At 45.8% G+C, this 22,662-nt stretch overlaps 1 protein-coding gene across 4 annotated transcripts in view; it reads left to right on the top strand.

Moving 5' to 3' along the window:
• htr4 (5-hydroxytryptamine receptor 4) overlaps positions 1 to 22,124 on the top strand; it is a 91,400-nt gene extending 69,276 nt beyond the window's left edge. For 3 of the 4 annotated variants that reach the window (XM_029512612.1, XM_029512611.1, XM_029512610.1), the window contains one exon: positions 21,502 to 22,124. In XM_029512612.1, coding sequence (XP_029368472.1) covers positions 21,502 to 21,583 — 82 coding nt within the window. In that variant the 3' untranslated portion in view covers positions 21,584 to 22,124. Of the gene's footprint in view, positions 1 to 5,769; positions 5,834 to 21,501 lie in introns of those variants that run through there. The other variant, XM_029512613.1, reaches the window with a different exon arrangement.
• Positions 22,125 to 22,662: the final 538 nt, after the last annotated feature.

The raw sequence follows: 22,662 nt of genomic DNA, 5'->3' as shown, positions 1-22,662 counted from the left end.
CAACCTTCACTTCACCGCCATTTATCATCATGTGCGACACCCAAACCGGCCGCAGACCTGAAAAGTATTTCACAGCCGGTTTGCACGATGAAGTTTTGGTTTCAGGTGATTTGCAGCCAAATGGGATTACAGACAGTCGGGAAAAGACATCAGCGTGAGAACGTTTGAAGGATACATTTTCCTCTATAGGAGGAACCGGCGATGAAGCTTTTGGATTTCTGTGTTGGAACAGACTGTTAGTGGGCGTTTTTCAGTTTTACAAAGACACAAGCTGTTGCCTCCTATTGTGTGTGTGTGTGTGTGTGTGTGTGTGTGGTGCTGATGGAAACATCAAACCCTACAAATGGTGGAATGAGTTATTTTAATGAGGCCTGATTTGTGCAACTCTTGTGAAGTCTCTTTGTTGTTCATCATAGATTGGAGGACTTCAAAAACTTTATTTATTCCCTAATTTTTCTGCCGTGGTAGAATCCAGATCAGACTTCCCGTCATCGTGCAACTAATGCGTCATCAAACCTTTTCTTTTTTTTATTGCTGTTTAAAAACATGTTTTTGGTCTCCATATAGAGCTAAAGTGTGTTTTGAAGTTGTGTAAGCATGTTACAAATCCAAAGGGTGTTTTTAAATTTAAGTTTGTTTTTATTTGCTTTTCAAACCGGCCTGCTGAAAAATTTTTTGTACAGATGATATCATTTTCTATCTTTTTGTCAGAATCTTTAGAATCAAACAAACAGCTTCCGTACTTTCTCTCTCTGTGTGACAGACACACACAGAAAAGCTGTATTTCAACGAAAATGTGTGATAGATCCATTCGTCATTTTTTTTTTAATGATGTGAAAAGATGCTGAAAACAGAACTGAGAGAACGCTGACGCTGAGGCATCCTGAAGTTTGAAGCCGTCAGACTGTCTGACGTTTTTGCGGGATGTGAAAATGTTGTCACTGTCGGCGGGTCGGGTTTTTCCTGGCCGGACGAGCTGCGGCGTCTCTTCATTATTCACCGACTTCCCTCCAGCTTGGAATATTACCGTTAGCTAAAAATATACAGCTGCTACTCAGACCCCCGCTGAGGCCGGGGGGACGGGGGACGAGCATGCCAAGACACAGTCTATGGACACACACTCAGCATATTGTGTAATGCTGGTGTGTTATTTTGTCACACACACACAGTAGCTTCATACATCACTTAGAAGGCTAATAAGGAGAACCAAAGAAGGCCAGATGAACAAACCCAAAGTCCACACACACACACACACACACTCACAAACATACAGTGAATTGCCATTGTGTGTGTTCGATATATCATCCAGACTTCGCTCTTCTTGTGTTCTTCGTCTCTTTCTCTGCAGCCCGTGTCTCATGTTTATCTCTCCGTCAACAATTTGTCTCTGGAACGACTCCATCTCCACCGATGTCCAGTGTGTGTGTTGTGTCTCTTGGTGTGGTTCCTCGACAACAGACCTGAAGCCATACCACACATACAGTTGGTCAGCTTGTGTACGTGTGTGTGTGTGTGTGTGTGCGTGTGTGTGTGTGTGTGCGTGTACACAGAGATAAAAAGACTGGGAGATGAAGAAGTGATGGGATGTGTGTGTTCAGTTCATTCAGTGTCTGTGTTTGTTTCTGTGTGTGTGTGTGTGTGTGTGTGTGTGTGTGTGTGTGTGTGTGTGTGTGTCTGGACTGCATTGTCTTGCGGATATAAACAAAACCAAACACACAAGAGGAAGCGTTTGCTTTCAGGCCGTCGGGTTAAATGCCACAACAATGCTGTCAGCTGCTCACAACAAATGGTTCCACACAAAGTCACACACACACACACACACACACACACACACACACAACTCTTGGTTGTGTTTGGAGCAGCGAGGGACAAATTAATTATCTCACCATGTGATCATGCTGGTGCAACACATCATACACACACCTGTTTGTCTCCGAATAGCAGCGTCTCTGGTTGTTAATTGTCCCACGTTTCTTTAAACTGCTGCAGAGCGTCCCTGAACGCAGCACCAGCACTTTTTTTTTTTTAAATGCAATACATTTTAAGTGACAGCAGCAGCCTGCAGTTTGCGTGTTTTTGTGTCACTTTCTTGGATGCTTGTAAAATAGATGTACATTTTCAATGTGTGTGTGAGTCTTTGTGTTCTTTGTGTGAGAGTTGTGTTGTGAGAAGGAGGAACTTCAGAGACTCTGGGCTTGTTATGTCCACATGGCTGCTCCACAACCTCATCAAAAGCTAAAAGACAGATTTAGGACGAGCTCATTAAATGTCAGATTTGTCAAAAATTTCATACTTACCACCAAACACACCCACACAGATGTGCGTGTGTGTCTGTGCGTGTGTGTGTGTGTGTGTGTGAGAGAGAGAGACCAAAACAAAGTGTGATCAAGAGTGACTAAGAGCCTGAGGTCATCTGAAGTGTGTACTGAATGTGTGTGCGTGGTTTGTCTGACACACATTAACAGGTTTGTGTGTTCGCTTGTTTATTAGATGTCAACACACTCTTCCAGGAGCTGTTTACTTTGTTAATAATTGCAGAAGCGTATTTATCTAATTAGTCTGTGGAAATGACCAACAGAAAGCAGAATGGGATTGTTTTTGTCAGCTGGAAAGTTCACGTTACTGTTATTTACACTGAGAAACAAACAAAAACAAAACTGTACACAGGAATGTTCTCTTTCATCAGAGAAGTTGGAGTTATTATTTGTGTTTTGCATTTTGTGTGTGTGCGTTCACTGCTGCCGGTTTTTCTGCCTCCATCCAGCCAACGAGCGTTCCTGTTACACCCCCAGGACCTTTAAGTTTCCTGCAGAAATCCAAAGCTTTAAATCTGTCAGCAACAATGTGGAGGATGATTAGTCTGTGTGAGCTCTGCGTTGTTTCATCAAATCTGCGTTCATGTTGATGCTTTCAGTTTGTTCTCTAATTATAATGCCAACAGCTTCAGCTTTATCACACACACACACACACACACACACACACACACACACACTCAGTCAGAAGTCTTGTCTTGCCTGCTGTCTGAGGGGTCATCTGGGTGTAAACTAACCTTGTTCTTCCGTTTTCTCTCTCTCTCCATCCCTCCTTCTCTCCTTCTCTTATCACCCATTTCCTTTCCTTTCCTTTCCTTTCCTTTCCTTCCCTTCCCTTCCCTTCCCTTCCTTTCCTTTCCTTATCTCCCTTTCCTGTTTATTTAATTTATTTCTCATTCATTCATCCATTCATCCATTCATGTGTTTCACGCCCTTGTTTTAAATTAATCCATCATTTAATTTGTTATTTCCCTTTTTTATTGTTTTTTCTTCTTCACTCCTTCACTTCTGCCACATTTCTTCAATATCTTCTTCTTTCCCTTCCTGCCTTTTAACCCCTTCTGCTACATCCTCTCCCTCTTCCTCCTCCTCTTCCTCTCCCTCTTCCTCCTCCTCTCCTCCTCCTCCTCCTCCTCCTCCTCCTCCTCCTCTCCCCCTTCCTCCTCCTCTTCCTCCTCCTCTTCCTCCTCCTCTTCCTCCTCCTCTTCCCCCCCCCCTTCCTCCTCCTCTTCCTCTCCCCCTTCCTCCTCCTCTTCCTCCTCCTCTTCCTCTCCCTCTTCCTCCTCCTCCTCCTCCTCCTCTCCCCCTTCCCTCCTCCTCTTCCTCTCCCTCTTCCTCCTCCTCTTCCTCCTCCTCTTCCTCCCCCCCTTCCTCCTCCTCTTCCTCTCCCCCTTCCTCCTCCTCTTCCTCCTCCTCTTCCTCTCCCTCTTCCTCCTCCTCCTCCTCCTCCTCTCCCCCTTCCTCCTCCTCTTCCTCTCCCTCTTCCTCTCCCTCTTCCTCCTCCTCTCCTCCTCCTCCTCCTCCTCTTCTTCTTCATCCTCCTCCTCTTCCTCCTCCTCTTCCTCTCCCTCTTCCTCCTCCTCCTCCTCCTCCTCTCCCCCTTCCTCCTCCTCCTCCTCTCCCCCTTCCTCCTCCTCTTCCTCTCCCTCTCCTCCTCCTCCTCCTCTCCCCCTTCCTCCTCCTCTTCCTCCCTCCTCTTCCTCTCCCTCTTCCTCCTCCTCTTCCTCCTCCCCCTCTTCTTCTTCATCCTCTCCCTCCTCCTCCTCCTCTTCCTCCTCCTCCTCCTCTCCCCCTTCCTCCTCCTCTTCCTCCCCCTCTTCTTCTTCATCCTCTCCCTCTTCCTCCTCCTCCTCCTCTCCCTCCTCCTCTTCCTCTCCCCCTTCCTCCTCCTCTTCCTCCTCCTCTTCCTCCTCCTCTTCCTCTCCCTCTTCCTCCTCCTCTCCTCCTCCTCCTCCTCCTCCTCCTCCTCCTCCTCCTCCTCCTCCTCCTCCTCCTCTCCCCCTTCCTCCTCCTCTTCCTCTCCCTCTTCCTCCTCCTCCTCCTCTCCCCCTTCCTCCTCCTCTTCCTCCTCCTCTTCCTCTCCCTCTTCCTCCTCCTCTTCCTCCTCCCCCTCTTCTTCTTCATCCTCTCCCTCCTCCTCCTCCTCTTCCTCCTCCTCCTCCTCTCCCCCTTCCTCCTCCTCTTCCTCCCCTTCGTCTTCCTCTTCCTCTCCCTCTTCCTCCTCCTCTTCCTCCTCCTCTTCCTCTCCCTCTTCCTCCTCCTCTTCCTCCTCCTCTCCCTCTTCCCTCCTCCTCTTCCTCCTCCTCCTCCTCTCCCCCTTCCTCCTCCTCCTCCTCTCCCCCTTCCTCCTCCTCTTCCTCTCCCTCTTCCTCCTCCTCTTCCTCCTCCTCCTCCTCTCCCCCTTCCTCTCCCTCTTCCTCCTCCTCTTCCCCTCTTCCTCCTCCTCCTCCCCCCTCGTCTTCCTCTTCCTCTCCTCTTCCTCCTCCTCTTCCTCCTCCTCTTCCTCTCCCTCTTCCTCCTCCTCCTCCTCTCCCCCTTCCTCTCCCTCTTCCTCCTCCTCTTCCTCTCCCTCTTCCTCCTCCTCTTCCTCCTCCTCCTCCTCTCCCTCTTCCTCCTCCTCCTCTCCCCCTTCCTCCTCCTCCTCCTCTCCCCCTTCCTCCTCCTCTTCCTCTCCCTCTTCCTCCTCCTCTTCCTCCTCCTCTTCCTCCTCCTCCTCCTCTTCCTCCTCCTCCTCCTCTCCCCCTTCCTCGTCCTCTTCCTCTCCCTCTTCCTCCTCCTCTTCCTCCTCCTCCTCCCTCTCCCTCTTCCTCCTCCTCCTCCTCTCCCCCTTCCTCCTCCTCTTCCTCTCCCTCTTCCTCCTCCTCTTCCTCCTCCTCCTCCTCTCCCTCTTCCTCCTCCTCTCCCCCTTCCTCCTCCTCCTCCTCTCCCCCTTCCTCCTCCTCTTCCTCCTCCTCTTCCTCCTCCTCTTCCTCCTCCTCTTCCTCCTCCTCCTCCTCCTCCCCCTTCCCTCCTCCTCTTCCTCCCCCTCTTCTTCTTCATCCTCTCCCTCTTCCTCCTCCTCCTCCTCTCCCTCTTCCTCCTCCTCTTCCTCTCCCTCTTCCTCCTCCTCTTCCTCCTCCTCCTCCTCTCCCTCTTCCTCCTCCTCTTCCTCCCCCTCTTCTTCTTCATCCTCTCCCTCTTCCTCCTCCTCCTCCTCCCCCTCTTCCTCCTCCTCTTCCTCTCCCTCTTCCTCCTCCTCTTCCTCCTCCTCCTCCTCCCCCTCTTCCTCCTCCTCCTCCTCTCCCCCTTCCTCCTCCTCTTCCTCTCCCCCTTCCTCTCCCTCTTCCTCCTCCTCTTCCTCCTCCTCTTCCTCTCCCCCTTCCTCCTCCTCTTCCTCTCCCCCTTCCTCTCCCTCTTCCTCCTCCTCTTCCTCCTCCTCTTCCTCCTCTTCCTCCTCCTCTTCCTCCTGTCTCTCCAGTGGCTGCTCCTCTGCCTCCAAGCTCCTGCTCTGGTTCTGCAACACCAGGCCAGTGCCTGTCTAGCTCCTGTATGTCTAGGGCGTCTCAAGTGAGTCTGCTGCCTCACACACTCAAAGAAACACAAAAAGAAAGTGTATGCACACCCACAAAAAAGACAGATGATCTCATGTCCACAGAGAGGACCATCAGGACACGTCGGACCTCCGACCAGATGGACCGATATGCTGTTGAACCGACTCAAACAAAAATCCTTTCCTGTCATTTCTAAATGGCTTATCTTACGAAAGGAGACGTGACTTTAACAAAGTCTGTGCTTTTCCAAATCAGTCGAACTGTCTTTGTTTGTGTGTAATTACAGAATCTGAGGCTTTAAGGTTTAATTGGAAAATTAGTGAAGTGAAACTTTCTGATGACTGATTTCTGATCCCAGCACTCGGAGGAGCGAACAGACAAACTTTTTAACAAATCAAACCATCAAACGGCGGCACAGTGAGTCAGATACTGCTGATAAATGTAAAGGCACATCGGTGTGACGGCAGTGTCAGTGTCTTTAGTCTGCGTTTGATTCACCCCAGTGGTGATTGTCTTCGATTGGTGTCAGTATTAAAAATAAAAACTAAAATCATAAACTCAGAGGCCTGCCTAAGGTCATGTAGATGTTTAAATTCTCATCCATTTCTTCATGAACAGCTTCTGAATCAGTCTCCTGATTGTTGCTTTACACCGTCAGGTAAGTGATGTGAAGATGAGGCTGATTCGCCAACAGACGGCTCGGACAAAAGATCTTTGCAACCTGAAATTGTGAAAATGGTGCTGTGACGCAACGTTGTGGGTTTACAGTGACTGGATGTAATTCTGTGTGAAAATGTGAATGTGCAGCTATTTTCTCCACCACGTTGAAAAGTGTGTTCTGAGCGTTTTCCCTCTAATTGCAGCATGTGGGAGGGAACGATCACACATCTTCGATTTAGAAAAATCATCACTGAGTGTGGGACCTCTGTTTAATTCTCCTACGAGCAGCAGGAAAAGCTGCTCGACTTTAAGTAAATAGGAAAAAAGAACCATGTTTCATCAACGCCCCTCATTCAAACTGAAGAGCAGTTTAAACACGTAATGATATGAGTTAGTCTCAATATCTCTCTTTCATTTTAAGGATATTTCATTTTCAGTCATCTACATCAGTGTTCCGTGTTTATCGGATAAAAAAGCTCCAACTTTTAAGTTACAAGGCACCAATATTTATTAAATGAACTGGAGCTCATCGTCTGCCGGTCCAGTTGGTGCAGCATTTTATCGCCACCTGAATGTAGTGCGGTGGCATGCTGATGTAGATGTAGATATGAGCGATATAGTGATATGAATCAAAAACGTTCATTCGGCTCATTCGGTTTTGATTTTGTTGCCATGGTAACGCGGATGCAGTTGGACCTGTTGATATTTTTAAATCATGCTTTTTGCTGATTTTCAAAAGGCAAACTTCAGATGACATTTTTTATCGAATCCACCAGTTTCAGTGGACAGCTCGACTGAGGGAGGCCAAAGAAGCATGTTACATAACATACGGCGGGTGGGAGGTGGTAAATGTTGAAGAAAAGACGTACTGGCATCCACGTTTTAAAGCCTCAGGGGAGAAAGACTCTAATGGCCAGCTCTGTCTGGTTTTTGTTTTTTTTTTTATATATATATATTTTGCTGAACAGCAGCAGCGAAATGAACAGACGAAACATAAAAACAATCCATGTGAGTTAACGGAGCACGAAGCAGATTTATCTGAGCCCTTGTGCTGCCTGTAGCACTTAGTGTAATGATTTCAGGCAGCCTCATTTACATGTTATTACATTTACACTGAGGCTCATTCTCGGCTGATTACATTAAAGATCGTTTAAAAATGACCCTCAGTCTTCATATGAGCAGAAAGTCCAACCCTGCAGAGACACGGCTGGTCGGTGTTAATATTCATTTGATACATTTTTATTAATTTGAAAATATGAATGCCCGACGTTCATATTTAGTTGATTTACGTTGTGAAGTAGGCAGGACCTGATGTCGTCCAAAAATCTAAAGCCAACGCCATTTTGATGGATAAAAATTGGCAGATTGGCTGTTTGCTCTGTGAAGCACCTGTCAGCTAAACATCTTCCAAATACCTGCTAATCTTTTACAAATAAATCTAAACCAAACGGCTCTCAGCCTCTGCTGAGTGTTTGAAAAATGTCTATTTGGCATTCACGCTGTCTGTGATCCAACTTTGAATTTTCCTTCCTGACCAAGTTTTCTGTCCAACGTTTTCCACGACGACGTTTTAGAAGGTGCTGATGAAAGAGTAGACGACATCTCACAAGTCGGTCCTGTTTGGTCTGGAAGGACAGAAAGAAAAGATGGAGGAGTAGATTTATTTTTCCTCATCTGGTCTTCTCTTGTCTTCAAAACACACACACACACACACACACACAAGTGTGTGTGTAAGTTTCAGTCTGTTGAGTGCACCTGAGTGTGTATTATGAGGCTGAGAAAGGCATGCTGGGTAATTGGGAGGTATGGCTGGGAGTGCATGTGTGAATATGATAGAATTAAAAGACTTCTTTTGACAAACAATCGATGTTTTCCGAGGACATCCTGCTGACACGCAGAGCTAAATGTTTCCAAATGTTTAAAAACCTGCCAGCCTTTGCTGATGTTTTTCTTTCCGTTGTGATTTTTCATTTTGTCTTTTTTTGCCCCATCATGGACTCCAGACCTTTCCGACATCCAGCGTCAGCTCGCACACAGATGCTGAACTGAGGTTGCTGCAGATGGAGAGAAATCACAAACATCGACTTGATGAACGGCGGCCACGTGAGATCTGGACCCCTCCCACCACCACCACCCTGCTCCCGCCTCCCCAAAACGAGTTCGGTGCAGATCGCAGCGCCATTTTCAGAGCTATAAGTGTGAAGATTGTCATAGCTCTTTAAATGGTACTGCTGTATGCACTCAGCTGACCGGTCGCCGGGAGCCAGCACCGCCACCAGGAAGGATTCAGTCCATCGCTGTCCATGTGAAGGGCAGAGGTGCATCATGGGATATATGCTAATGCTCAAGGGCCCCCTCATATTAGCATATTTTGCACAGACAAATATAAACCCCCCCCTTAGAGCAATAAAACCGACTTTGATGGACTTTGGAGAATCGACACGTGAACCGATATCGATGATCCTCACATTTTTGAAGGAAGTCTTTAGCTGCCGCATGAAGCTGGAACGCCGTTTGTTTGCTGACAGCGCTGTTACTGAAAACCTGAAAACGCTCAGACAAAAGATATTCTTCTGCAGAGAAAACCCTGAAGCTGACGGGAGTGTGTGTGTGTGTGTGTGTGTGTGTGTGTTGCTTTGTGACACTGCCACAAAAATGTTGTGGGTCTGTAGCTGCGATAATGAAGTTGAATTGCAGTGTTGTACATTTTTGGAGTAGAAAGTGAAAACTCGAATGCTTCTTGGATGCTCGAACTGTCAGATCACGTGACGGCCAACCAACGAATCTTGATGGCAGGGATTTAAAACACGGAAAGGACTTTGTTCCCGTTGGGGGTTAGCAGGACAGCCGGTGACTGTCAAACTCATAATTCAGCCTTCCTCCCGCTGAGGAGTCCAGAGGACGGAACGAGTGATCCGTTCGAAGAAGCTTTGACGACTTCATCAAATGCAACTTTAGTTTTTCAATAATATAACAAATAATTGTATTGAGAAAGACAGAAATCAAATAACAATCATGATTTTTTTGCAGTGGTGTCTGTGTGCTGCATCGTCCACGCCTGTGACACTCTTGTGTAGATACACAAAGCGATTGTGTTGTGTTTCCCTGGCATGCAGCTTTTATTGCTGTGGGCAGCTACTGACGAGATGCACACAGGCACTTTAACGGAGGCTGTGATGTTTGCTGTTTACGAGAATCCATTATTGCAGCAATTTTATCTGAAAGTAATACAGAAGAGATAATTAGGAAAGGCAAGTTTATACAACGCACTTCAAACACAAAGGCCATTAATTGTGCTTCACATACATACTGAGAACATGAAGAGAAAAGTAAGAACAGTGACGCGCTGAGAGTCAAAGTCATTCGTTCATAAAATGATTCCATTAGAATGATTAAAGGAACATACAGCTGTCAGGATATTCGACAGTTTCTCAGCTTTAGTGTCGGCGAAGGTCAAAGAGATGTGACTGAAGCACATCGGTTTTATATCATCACTGTACGTTACTGCTCCTTCACGTCATCCTAAAAGATCAATGGGACACTAACGTCCACACAGTGATGCAGCAGCTGTGGGGTCGCCCCCTTAACGCAGACGTTACGCAAACTGCTCCAATGCCGGTTTGTGCATATTCAGTAACTGCCTGTTTTGTTTCATGAACGTTTTATCATTCATGAAGTTTAAGTTCTAAATGAAAAGTTTGAAATTAGATTATAAAATTGTTATAATAGTCGGTTTTGTGGCCTCAATAAAATTATCTCCATCTCCTGAGACGGGAAAATCTGTTCTACTACTTCTTTGTTACTGTTAATCATTGTGGCCATTAAACCCACTTTTATGAGCAATCTCTGCTCAATTTAGCGTCTCCTTGACAACAAAACGCAAAGAATTTATTTTTTAATATATTGGGATATAAATTCAGGCATTGAGGAGTTCAACATACAGCGCATGTAGTTTAACCTGTTTTCAATATTATTAATACAATTATAATTGAATTCATATGTAATCATAGGAAGTGTTGTGATCTTCCTCAGCTGAGCTGAGCGCACAACAGCCCGAGAAGCTCTGAGTTTGATGTGGTGGACACACAAAGAGGACATGTGCAGCGAGTAGAGAGACAATCGTCCTCAACCAGTAATGACATTAAACTGTTCAGGAAGGATTTTCACTTCCTAATTGAATTGACTCTCTGTGTGGGCTGCTGCCTCACTAACCTCACCATCTCTCTCACACACACACAACTCTGTCAGATGAAAGATGGCAAATTACCATAAACAGTGTAGTTCATCTGGCTCACATCTGCATACGCCCACATACACAATATGATTCAGCGTAAACATCCATATGTGGCTGAAAGCTGCCGATTTTGCAGTAACCCTGATCATTTGACTTTATTTCCTTAATTTTGGTTTAAAATAGTCTCACATTAGGTGGTTGTGATTCATGAGGTTCTTAAAAGCAGTGGAAGAACGGGGGGCTGTACAGACTGTACCACCCAATCAGGATGGAGCACTGAGCAGGTCGGCTCCACCTTCTCATGAATTAAATACATGAACCGTTTCCTGAAATTGCATTGAGCGGTGCATGCTGGGTAACGCTGTGGCCTGCGTGGGCGGTGGCAAACGATGTGTAGGCACCATGAAGTTTCTTTCTCTCTTCTTCTTTGTCTTTTTTAATCTCAGGCAAACACACACTCCTTCTCCTCACTTTATGGGACTCACAAATACACACACACACACAATGTCTCTTTGAGGTTTCATTCATGACTGCTTCTCGGCTGCCGATGGAGATCTTGTTTATTTTCTCCTTTTTGAGCATCTTGTGTTAAATGTGAAGATATTTCTTCGTCTCACGGGACCTCGTCCCCCAGAAATATCATTTTTTCCTCCATTCTGGGTAGAAAACTCAGCGTGGCAGTAAATTTCCTCCAAGTGGAATATTTGTTTTACATCTGCTGCTCCTGCTGATGACGATGATGACCCTTCAGGAGCCTTTTCTTATTATTAATCATATATATAAATATAAACTACTCTGCTCCACCTGTGTTGAAGTTAAAGAGGCCATCGGTGATGCTGATCTGGACGTTAGCTGGTGTTTGGAGGAACATCTGAGACGTTGACTGACAAATGTCCAGCTTTCATCCCTGTCACATGGTCTTCCTCTGCAGGTAGAGGCGGCTCAGTGGATAATCATGTGACTGGATTAATCCTGCAGGATGAGCTCATCAGCCACATGTATCAATGACATGAATATCTACACGTGTAATTAATCCTTCATTCATACCAAAGGCAGCTGCTTCGTGTCTGCGAGCATCTGGCTGCAGAGAGCAGATGGACTGGCAGCTGGTCTCGCTGCTGCTGCCTTCGTTCAAACTGCAGTTCGCTTCACTCGTGGCGTCGGCTCAGGTCTCACAGAGCACGACGTCGGCTCCGTGGATCAGGACCTGATTTCCACATAACGTCCGCTGATGTTTGGGTCATTTGGAGCTGCCTACGTATTCGGGTCGGGGCAGAGGGTCAGAGGGCCAGGAGGGCGAATCGGGTTTCTTTTTATTTTGTTTTTACTATTTTTATATTGTATGTATTTGGAAGAAGATGCCATACTGACAACGAATAATTCTTCATCGATCATCGACATCAAGGTCACAAAATCGTCTCAGCAGACGGTGGAAACTAAAACCAGTTCAGTCTGTTCTGCATCCAAACGGACAGTTTGCTGTGACAGCACGCAGCCTTGAAGAGCAGAAGCCGTCAGGGCTTTGAGTTTCTCTCCATTTGAAGCTGTCGGCCTGAGTGTCGAGCGGATGACGGGACCGAACTCTGACGAGGCGTAAATGTTCAGAGGATCTGCTGGTGGCTGGTGACATGGGAATGTAAACACCATCTATGTGTGTGTGTGGGTGTGTGTGTGTGGGTGGGGTAGTCCTTTGTGTGCACTTCCACCCGTCGGAGCTCCTCTCATGTCATCGCTGCCAGCGGGCATTTGTCTTCATTTAAACAGCGTCTTCATGTTTGCGTCCTGACGTTCACCAGAGGACCCGACGGACGACCGTGTCCAGAATAAAAACCCAACAAGAGATGCTCATAAAGCTCAGAGGATCACGGCACACATGAAATATTTACAATAACAAATCAAAACAAGTGTTTACAGTTAAATTACTTAGCTACATCGTCCGGCCGCTGACAGGCTGCTTTTATGAAATACAAGGATCATTTCAAGTTTCACCAAAAAGCTCGACGGTCGAGTTCATCTCCCGTCACTGAATAAAAGATAAATATTGTTTTAAAGTTGTGGCAGTGTGACAGGGACATTTCAAAACACATGTTTACAGAGAAATCAGATGGTTTTTTTATTACAATGTGGACAGGATGGTTGTCTTCTGGAATTGTTGGGTATTTTAACTGTCTGTTCTTGGCACAGGAGGAGGATTCGGGTTTACCGTGACCTACTTAAAGCTTCAGCCTGTTTTAGCAGCGAAGTGACAAGAAGCTGTGCACGTGGCAGAGTAAAATTCCAACGTTTCCCCCTGAGATTAAAGTACAAACAGTGCGGTAGAAGTCAGAAATCAGATTCCGTGAATTGCTTGCAGTGGGCACGGAGCAGCTCCTGGCCCAGCTTGAACCCTGACCCGATGAGCTCCTCGTGCCGGACCCGTGCCGGAGTCGTGCCGCGGCCGCGTGACCTGCTGGTCGTAGTCTGTTCAATCTTCTGGTGGGCGCTGCAGCTAATAGAGTGTCACTGTGAATGTTCTTAAGACTGGAGAAGCTCTTTTGTCAGCGTCCGACATCTCATTTGTCCGGACAACCAAACTGACCGGTTCGCCAACAGGAACTAATGAACATCAAGTCCAGCCACGTGGGAAAAAAAAGGGAAGGCCTAAAAAGGTGCACCATTTTCTGTTTCTGTGGTGTTTTGGTAATAACATTCACACTCATCCAATATGACCTTTACAATTTGTACAACCACAATCAGCTATTTTGTTTTGCGACGTAAACACAAAAGTCAAAGGCTTTAAAATTGTATGTTTTAATGATAATTAATTTCCAGTTTGGTTCTTTGGAGTCGACCTTCATGATTTTAGTTAATTTCAGTCAACTCCTGTTTTTTCTCTTGAATTTGTTTTTATTTAAAATTTTTAGGGGGTTTAAAAATGTTTCAGTCTCTGGACTTTTGGATGCTCACTTTTTACTGAAGGAAGATGCTAATATACTCAAACAGTCTCTGATGGAAGGATGGATGGATGCTTGTTTTGTTTTTAAATAATATTTTTTAAGAACAGAGAGTGACGAGAAGCGAGCGGACACAGAGCAAAACAAATAATCCAATATTTGCACAGTTAGCACAAGAAACCAGAGAGGAACGATGGGACTGGACGTCTCTGCTGTCAGCGTGAGGAGACGTTGACTGCATGAAGGCAAAACTGTAAATGTGCCGTGGAGGGAACGGTCTGTAACTGGGGGGTTGAGCCAGACCAGGACTTCTGCTGCTGCACAGATGAAAATAAAGACACAAACCTAAAAACACACTGCAGCCAAACAGGTGATTTTACAGTGAGACACTCGGTCAAGTCATAGATAACGTAAAAAAATTTCTGTTATTTTGGAGTTTCAGTTCCGTCTCAGAGGAAAGTGGAGCTTCGGTCTTTGTGGTTTAGCAGCTCAGTGCAGGAGGTGTGAGTCCAATCAGCATTAACCAGCTGTTTTTACATCACTGCTGATGGAAGCCGGAGCCGATAAATTCGACGAGTCTTTTCCATCGGCAACAAAAAATAAATGTTGGAGAATGAAAAGAAGAGTTTAACTAAAAGCCTAAAACTTCATCTTCACTCCCAAAGAGCCTTTTGGATTAGGAAGGACCAGCCAAAATGCCCTCCTACCCAAAATATGAGAGTCAAACTGGGCCTGACAATGATAGAAGTACACACACACACACACACACACACACACACACACACACAAAGTAGTGATTCCTCTTTAATCCAGTCATGTAAGCAATTAGCTGAGGAATGGTTGCATTGCAGGCATCAGTCATCCAGAAATAATCAAACCTCTGATCTACTGAGATCTAATTCCCTTCCAAAACACACACACAACACACACAGGGCCATGTGTCCTTTCTGTGCAGCATCTTCTTGACGAAGAATCCTTTGTGCTTCTTGGATTCAGGCTCCTTTCCCGTGCTGTGACTGTGTATGTGTGTGTGTGTGTGTCCAGAACAGAAACACACACAAACAGATGCCCATGCCAACACAGCATGGGTGTGTGTTGTGTGTGCGTCCCCACAGGCCTCATGCCTCTGTGGCTGAAGCCCGTTTTAATGTTGTGAGACAAATAGAGCAGGACGAGGCCGAGTTCAGATTCAGCCTCAGAGCTGCTGATCTCAGATCAGTCCACAAAAACAAAACACAACGACAACAAAGCTGTCAGAAAAAGCCTGTTGTGTTTGTTACCTGACCTTCTGCACGGAGAAGACTAAAGTTGGGTATTTGAAGAGATTAATGTTTGTTCTTTTGTTTTAAATTGATTCTGGTATCCAGCGCTAACAGAAAGAGCAGGAGATGATGATGGCGTTCCCAGAACCGTCTTTGTGATCCTTTCATACAAAATATGTCGTTCCAAATGTAGGAGACGAATCGGTAAATTGCCTTCCACGCACTGTATCAACTGTACCTATCGGCCTTTCTGCTCTTGTTCACACATTGAAGCCTTAATGGCCAAACCAGCGGAGGCGTAAACAATCCCTGCTTCGCCCATAAACAGCTAATTACGCTCAGCTGCTCATTTATTGGGAAACTAATGGATGCAGTTTTATTTAGCAGCCTCATCGATATGAATGCGATGAACAAGGTAATAATTATGATGTGCTATGATTGCCCAAACCTCCACATAACCACAGAAAACAATCTTCATAAAAGTTTTAGCAGAACCACACGTTTTGTTCAGCGATATATTAACAAATCAACACGACTTTTATTTTATTTTATTATTTTGTTTTTCAGCCTGAGTACAATCACCACAAGCAGAAAGCTAAAACAGCTGTGAGATCACAGAAAAATAACACAGAGGTCACGACCTCACCACCATCAACACTGAGCTTCATGCATGTAGTTTGATTTAGCTCTGACTTCCTCTACAAAAGCCTTTCCTCTTGCTGATAATTTGAGTATAAACACACTAAGGCCGGACAGACTAGTCAAATTTTGCGATCGTGGGTCTTTTTGTGGGAGAAAGAACAGGACTGTGGTGTTTACTGGTATATTTAATGCTATAGAATAAAACATGTCTAACTAGAACTAACAGACTTCTGAGGGAACCACATGTCCTAAAAGGCAAACTAAGGTCCGGATGTTAGGACTCCAGTCCTTGAACTCTTTATTCTGGGTGGCCGTTGAAATCCATTGTTAACAAAATGCAAAACTCCTGCCAGCAGCTGTCAAAGCAAGATGCCACAGAGGTTTATGTGAGAACAGTCTTCGTATATAACAGTAGCGTCGCTCTGTGCTGGTCATGTTGACTGTTGTGTCCCTGAAAGATCCACTGGTGATTAAATCGTTACAGATGGACCGGGTCCAGATGGCTCAGCCAAAGACCGGAGTCAGACCGAGGCCCCGCAGCTCAAAACCTCTTCTGAGGAGGATAAAAACGGAAAAACAACATAAAACGGTCGACTGAACCAAAGCCTGAGTCCTGATCCACCGCCCCGGTGTGAACTCCTGACGGACCCCCTCCCGTCTCTGTCTCTGAAACTAAGCCTGAAATCACAGATGGTACCGCTGTGACAGACAAGGAGCAAGAAGTTTTTGTTTGCGGTGAGCGGAGCGAGCGGCTCCTTCTAATCTAACACGGCTCGGCGGGGGAGCGGAGCCGCCATTAGATCCATAACGGGCGGTTTTATGTGCTGATCAGCCTCAGAGGAGTTTCCCCTTCAAGCAGCATCAGATGTCTCACCTGCCTTCTTTGTAGCTTGTTATGTACTTAAAATAACTTAAAGTGTCTGAAGAGAATTGACTGGAATCAAAATTTAGTTTCATCTCTGCTCTTCTCTGACACATCTGAAGTTGTTGCTCTGCAGTTGTGTGGCGTCTCCTGAGTGACTTTTTAGCTTTGAACAGTAAAGTTTGATTTCCATCGAGTCAGGACTGTGGAGCTGAAAGCTTCACAAAGACAGTTTAAAGTCCAAATGGAATCGCAGTCGTTGGACCAGAAAACGATGTGAGACAGAAAATGAGCTTTTGCTTTTGTGTCTGACTGAACTTTGAGGAATGTCCTCATGTGTCGTCTGGATCTCCCGATCTGTCCAACCGTGGATCTTTGGTACTAAAGGTCAGCTGGAGAGTTTCCATTTTTACTCCTCTCACATTTAGGACACAGTTTCAGACCAGAAAAGCAGGTTTTCTTTTTGGTTCTCGAACTTGAAGAACTGTTTTGGGATTCTGCTTTAGCTCAGAGCTACAGCATCAGCTGGTTAAGCAGCCGGATTAACGGTTTGTTGTTTCTCCAGCTGAAGGATTAACTCTCCTACCAACACCATGAGCTGACAAATGAGCCTTTAGGGACGCCATAGTTTTGTCTGAACCGGAGCAGATACCGATTTGCTGCACTGGCAGGCAGATTGAAAGACTCTAAGCAAAGAAAACACCAAACTGATGCTTCTTTTTGGCCACTGGGTCCCAGAAAGAGAAGCAGAAAGTCTGTCTGCAGGTCAGAATTAAGGAAACACACCTGTCAGGTTTCTCTCACAGTAAAGAGTCTGCTCCATCAGACTCCATCAGATCTATCTTGTCCTTCTTTGTTCAATCCTGCTGCACTTTCATTTTTATTTTTTGTTATTTTTTATTTTATGAGAAGGCTGCAGACATGAAATCTGAAATCTGTTCTCCGTGCCCGCTCTGCTTTTCTTTTCCCATTCCACATTGTTTAGTGTTGCTGTAATTGAGGTGACGACTCCTACCCGCTCTAATCTGTTCTGCAGCAAACACTTACCGGTGCACATTTGGGACCAACGAGATGCAAACAAATCCTCCTTCAAGGTCGAAGCAGCGTACACTTTCACTGCTTTATACACTATAATGGCAGAAGTATTCGCTCACCTGCCTTGACTCACACATGAACTGAGCTGAGTTTAATATGACGTCGGCCCACCCTTTGCAGCTTTAACAGCTTCAGCTCTTCTGGGAGATTAAGGAGTGTGTTTATGGGAATTTTTGACCGTTCTTCCAGAAGTGCATTTGTGAGGTCACACTGATGTTGGCTCTCCGTCTCCGCTCTGATTCATCCCAAAGGTGTCCACAGTCTAATATACCATATGGTATGTCATGTAAGAGAGTTTCCCGTAAACACACTCCTAAAGCTTGTGGAGGCGTTGAAGCTGTCATGGCTGCAGAGGGTGGATCGTCATATTAAACTCTGTGGATTAAGAACAGGATGTCACTAAGTTCATATGCGAGTCAAGGCAGGTGAGTGAATCCGTTTTTCACTTTTAGGGGAAGTCACCCTGCTCTTCCCAAACTTTATTTTTCGTTTGTTGTCGAGCAAATCTTCCCCTGGGTGAAAACTCTGAATCATTTTCACATGAAGTCTCCCTTTCACTCACAGGATGTGAGCTCCATCTCTACCTGCGGCGGTGTTGAAGTCGACTCCTGGCTGTTGTGTTGAGCTGGACAGAAACTGAGTTCAGAGGGAGAGAGGCCCTGACTGTGAGGAAGATTATCAGGGAGAGAGAGAACAACACAGAGTGTTCGAGGCAGCTAGAGTGGTCATAGAGAGAAAGAGAGAGGTGGGGGGTTCGAATCCCTGGAGGTTTTCTGCTTTCCATGTTTACCTCCAGGTAGTCTGAGTTCTTCTCACAGTCCAAACACACCTGAGGCCTGAATGTGTGTTTGGACTCAGTGGTGTGTAGATGGATGGAGTCCATGAACACAACACACCTACTGAAGCCCGGGAACACTGAGACAGACGACGTGAAGAAAATGACAAACAAAACTGGACTGAGAGGAGAAGTTGTTTGCTTTTTGTTTCATTTTGAAAATTAGACACTTCTTGACTTAAAATCCTTCAGTTGTGAAAAAGGAAGAAGAAATTCACAATGAGCTGACTCGACCAAGATATAATAATACCCCGAGAATGTTTTTTTCCCCTACGATGTTTTTAATGTTCACACGTCGAGGTGCGAAGGTCTTTTTCAAAGCGAGGATGGAGTGGTGTCCGTTTGCTGAGCGTTAAATCTCAGCGAAGCACTGAGTGTTGATGAACATTAAGAATGGAAACGCACAAAAGTTCATTTCAGTTCCAGTTTCATGCTAAGCATCAGGAGCTGCACTCAGGTTCATACTTCAAGGGCCCCAACAGGAAGAAGGGGCCGCCGCTGCATCTGCTACTAGTCAGCGTGTTTGTGTCCTAAAGTTAAAGACGATGCAAATCCACAAAGCTGTGTTTATGTTCTGCTGAGACAATCCAGTATTTTTGAATACTCTGCCAGGCTGCACTGGATTTAGTGTGTCTGTGAAAATGACATCCAGCTAAGGCAAAAGAAAACAGGAGAACATAAACTTTTCCCCGTTTCGTAGGTGTGATATACAACATTAATACCCTGCCAAGTGTATTTCAGGTCATCCAGTTGAATTTCCTCCGTCTGTTCCCTCCACGGGCCCGTCGGGGGTCAGGACCTGCCCTACGCCACCTCGAGGAGATGAATGAGCGCCACATCGCTGTCCGAAATATGTAGACATGTTTAGTCTGCCTGTGATCCGGGCCTTCTGTGTCTCTCTCCCCCGGCCTCATTAAACAAATCTCCATCCTGTCTCCTGTTCTGCCCATCGTCCCGTTGGCTCAGCTGTGTACAAACAAAACCACAAATAAACACAGGACGGATCCAGCCACATGTCCTGCTCCAAATCTTCATTTGATCCAAATACAAAAAAGACATGAACGTGCTGAGAGTCTGCAGCTTTTGGAACACACGTATGGGAGCAGATTTAGGCGTTGCTCTGCAGATGTCTGTGATTTTAGAAGCGTTTATTTCGCTTTTTCAGTTTCGTTTCAGAGTTTCATCCAAAATTTCTGCGTGTGATTTATACACATAGTAACATGTTCTCGTTGGGCCGCTGACGAGAGCAGAAGGAGTTTTCATCTCTGCTGAAGCTGCTCATCCAAAATTAAAAGACAGAATGAAACAACGTCGTTAACGTTCAAGCTGAAGATGCATCACGATGTCAAAGCCATGAAAACCAGTCAGGTCCTCCAGCCTGTCCACCACCTTCATGTGGTCTCCTGTGTGACTTTCCGTGCACAGTCACAGATGCTTTGTGTTGTTGTTGTTGTCGCCGCCCATCTTGAACACAGCTCCATAAAGCAGTGACCTCATGAAGCCTCGTGGAATTTTAATCAGCCGACCGTAGATTTGATTAAGACTGAAAACTGAGCGCAGAGGAGGACTTTTTTTGTTGTTGTTCCTGTGCAGCTACAGTGCAGGGAAAGAAAGGGAGTGGCCGACGGTTCAACGCCGACAATGTGGCAGCAATTTCTGGTACCACCCTGACGAGAATCTGCAGCGGCCTGTTTCCTTTTTAAAATGCCTCCTTTCTTGATGGCGAATTTCACGGCCAGTTTGGCAGCAGGAAGTTACTACGGACTCGGGTTAAACAACTCGTAATAGTTTTAGGCCGTGGTGCACACACACACACACACACACACGCACACACGCACACACTTAAAATTGCAGAGAATAACCCCCTGTATACATCCCCATACGCACATACACACGTGTATAATTGCAAAGGCAATTATTCTCCTGATTCAAATGCACCGAAGCCTGCTGACAACACAAGTGACATCCATTATGGCCGCCAAACGACTTTCTCTTCTATCTAACTTTATCAAAAGTGCATTTTGCTCCTGAAAAGCGCAATTTCATGTTGATGTCCGTCCTTTTAAATAGGTCTTTGTCGAGTTTATTGTTATTGTGTTGTTACTGTTGCGTTGCGATGTGTGCACACAGTGGGTGAACAGATGCTGTCGCCCTGCTGTTTTATGTGGAAGCTGATGTCTGTGTGTGTTTGTGTGAAAACCAGCAGAGGATTTAGCTTTTAGATGATGCATCTCGAGCTGAAGAAGAAATAAAAGTATTAAAAAAAAGGAGAATATCATCACATGACGTTAGCCACCAAACCTCACGTCTTCCTGATGGAGGTGTTGAGAGTTGACATCATTTTGCAGCTTGTGACTTCTCTTGAGACCAAAGTTGACGATCTTTGACTTTATTGGCGGCCCTCCGGCCTTTTTACACAGATTTTACACTCTTTTACACTTTCTGACTTCAGTTTGCTGTTTCCGTGGATCTCTGACTGAATGTGTGCTCAGACATGTCAGCCGTTAGCTCCAGCTAATGACTAAGTCACACAACAATCACGAAATCACGCCAGGATTTTGGGTGTGTTCATGGTGTGTGAGCCGCCACGGTTCCCATCTCTGTGTCCTACGTCTGGTTTTTACTGTCTGCGGTCAGCTTAGACGTCGTCTCACGATTTCCAGTAAGAAGTTTCCAGTAAGTGGGGATCAGAACCGTTTTCCATCAGGAGGCTTCAACCAGGAGCATTGGTTTTCAAAAGCCTGGTACATCTGAAGTGTTTGGCTGGCTGTGTTTGACTCTCTAAGTCCTTACAGGATATGATTTGTGCCTTTAAATAAGTTTGGTCCAAACCTGCACTAAATTCTGACGTCATTCAGCTGCCAAAGGCTTTACGTCAACAATATCAATTATTTTGAGACATAAAATACAATAACTGGCTGCAGACCCAAGCGGCTCAGCCATAACTGATTTCATTTGGTGCCAAAGTTGCTTCAACGATGCATTTAATTAATTCAGCATCTGCAGATGGAGGACATGATCTGCCTGATTCAGCGTCTGTCAGCCTGTCAGAACACTTTGTGGGCTAAACTGTGTCATAAAATAACATTTCATCATCCAGCACAGCTTCAAATAACCTCCCTGTGTTTTCTCTCAGGTATTCTGTCCTTCACAACGGGAACCACACAGAGCAGGAGATGAAGTCTCTGCACACCGAGTCCCACGAGTCCTGCTTGTGACCAACGACGATGACTCAGCCACATCTCCAACGTCCTCGGCTCTCCCCGCCATCACCGCAGCGGCTGAGGGGAGCACACCACAGCCTTCGCACATCCAGAGCTGACAACCAAGATGCTACAGATCAGGCAGAGCCTCTGACAGGACGGGCGGGGGTGTCAGGTTTTAAAGCTCACCTGAAACTCAACCAGCAGCCTTTCATGGTGGCGGGGTGGCTGGAACAAACGCACTTCTCTATCTCGGACGCTGTTTTCTGGAGGCCCTCAGAGTCAGACCGCACTACAGTCTCAAGTCCAGCTTGTCTCGTGGAGAAACCGGTGAACTTCAGCGGAGCGCAGTGGATTAGTGGAGTTATGGACGTGAATTATGTTGCCAAAGCTATTTAATATAACACAGCAGACCTGTTGTTTTCCAGCACAGAATCAGAAAGACTGTAGGTCCGTTTCAGAAGGTTATTTCCTGTAAAACAAGCAAACGAGTTGGCAAAAAAAAAAAAGAAAAAAAAGAACAAGCTTTTAAAACCAGATTCATTCATTGAAAACAGACCGAGTGTGGAACAATATTCATTCTGCTAAAGATCCAGAACCTTGAAGAACTTTATTTGTCTCCCAGGTCAGACTTTCCCGGCTTTCCTAAATCTTCGTTAAGATGAAAGGCTGCGTTAAATCCTAAACTGTCCAAGTGCTTTATAACGGAGGCTGCTAGCTCGCACTTTGTCCATCTCCTTTTTTTCTTTTCTCAAGAAAAAGTGACTTTTGAAGGATCCTGTGTGGCGCGTGAGTGTGCGTGTTTGTATGAATGTATGTGCAGGTCTGTACGTGTGTTTCCAGGTAACTTCTGTATGTATGAAATGGCGTTTTCCCATCATCCTCCACTGTGTTGCACCTGCTCCTCGCCAGCATGTGGCTGGAGGGTCTGTTCAAGAATGTACCTGAAGTATTTCCAGATGTTCATGTTGATGGAAACACACTAAAGCCAACTGTTTACCTGGACCCACAACACAACCTTGTACCTTATTTTATAACTCAGTTGTCGGTAACGTGTCATCATGCCGCCGTCAGCTGCTCGCTGATCCCCGAGG

The sequence above is a fragment of the Echeneis naucrates genome, chromosome 10, assembly GCF_900963305.1.
Source record: "Echeneis naucrates chromosome 10, fEcheNa1.1, whole genome shotgun sequence".
In the NCBI taxonomy this organism is placed as follows: domain Eukaryota; kingdom Metazoa; phylum Chordata; class Actinopteri; order Carangiformes; family Echeneidae; genus Echeneis; species Echeneis naucrates.
The sequence above is the reverse complement of the archived record's forward strand: the minus strand, read 5'-3'. Positions and strand labels throughout refer to the sequence as shown.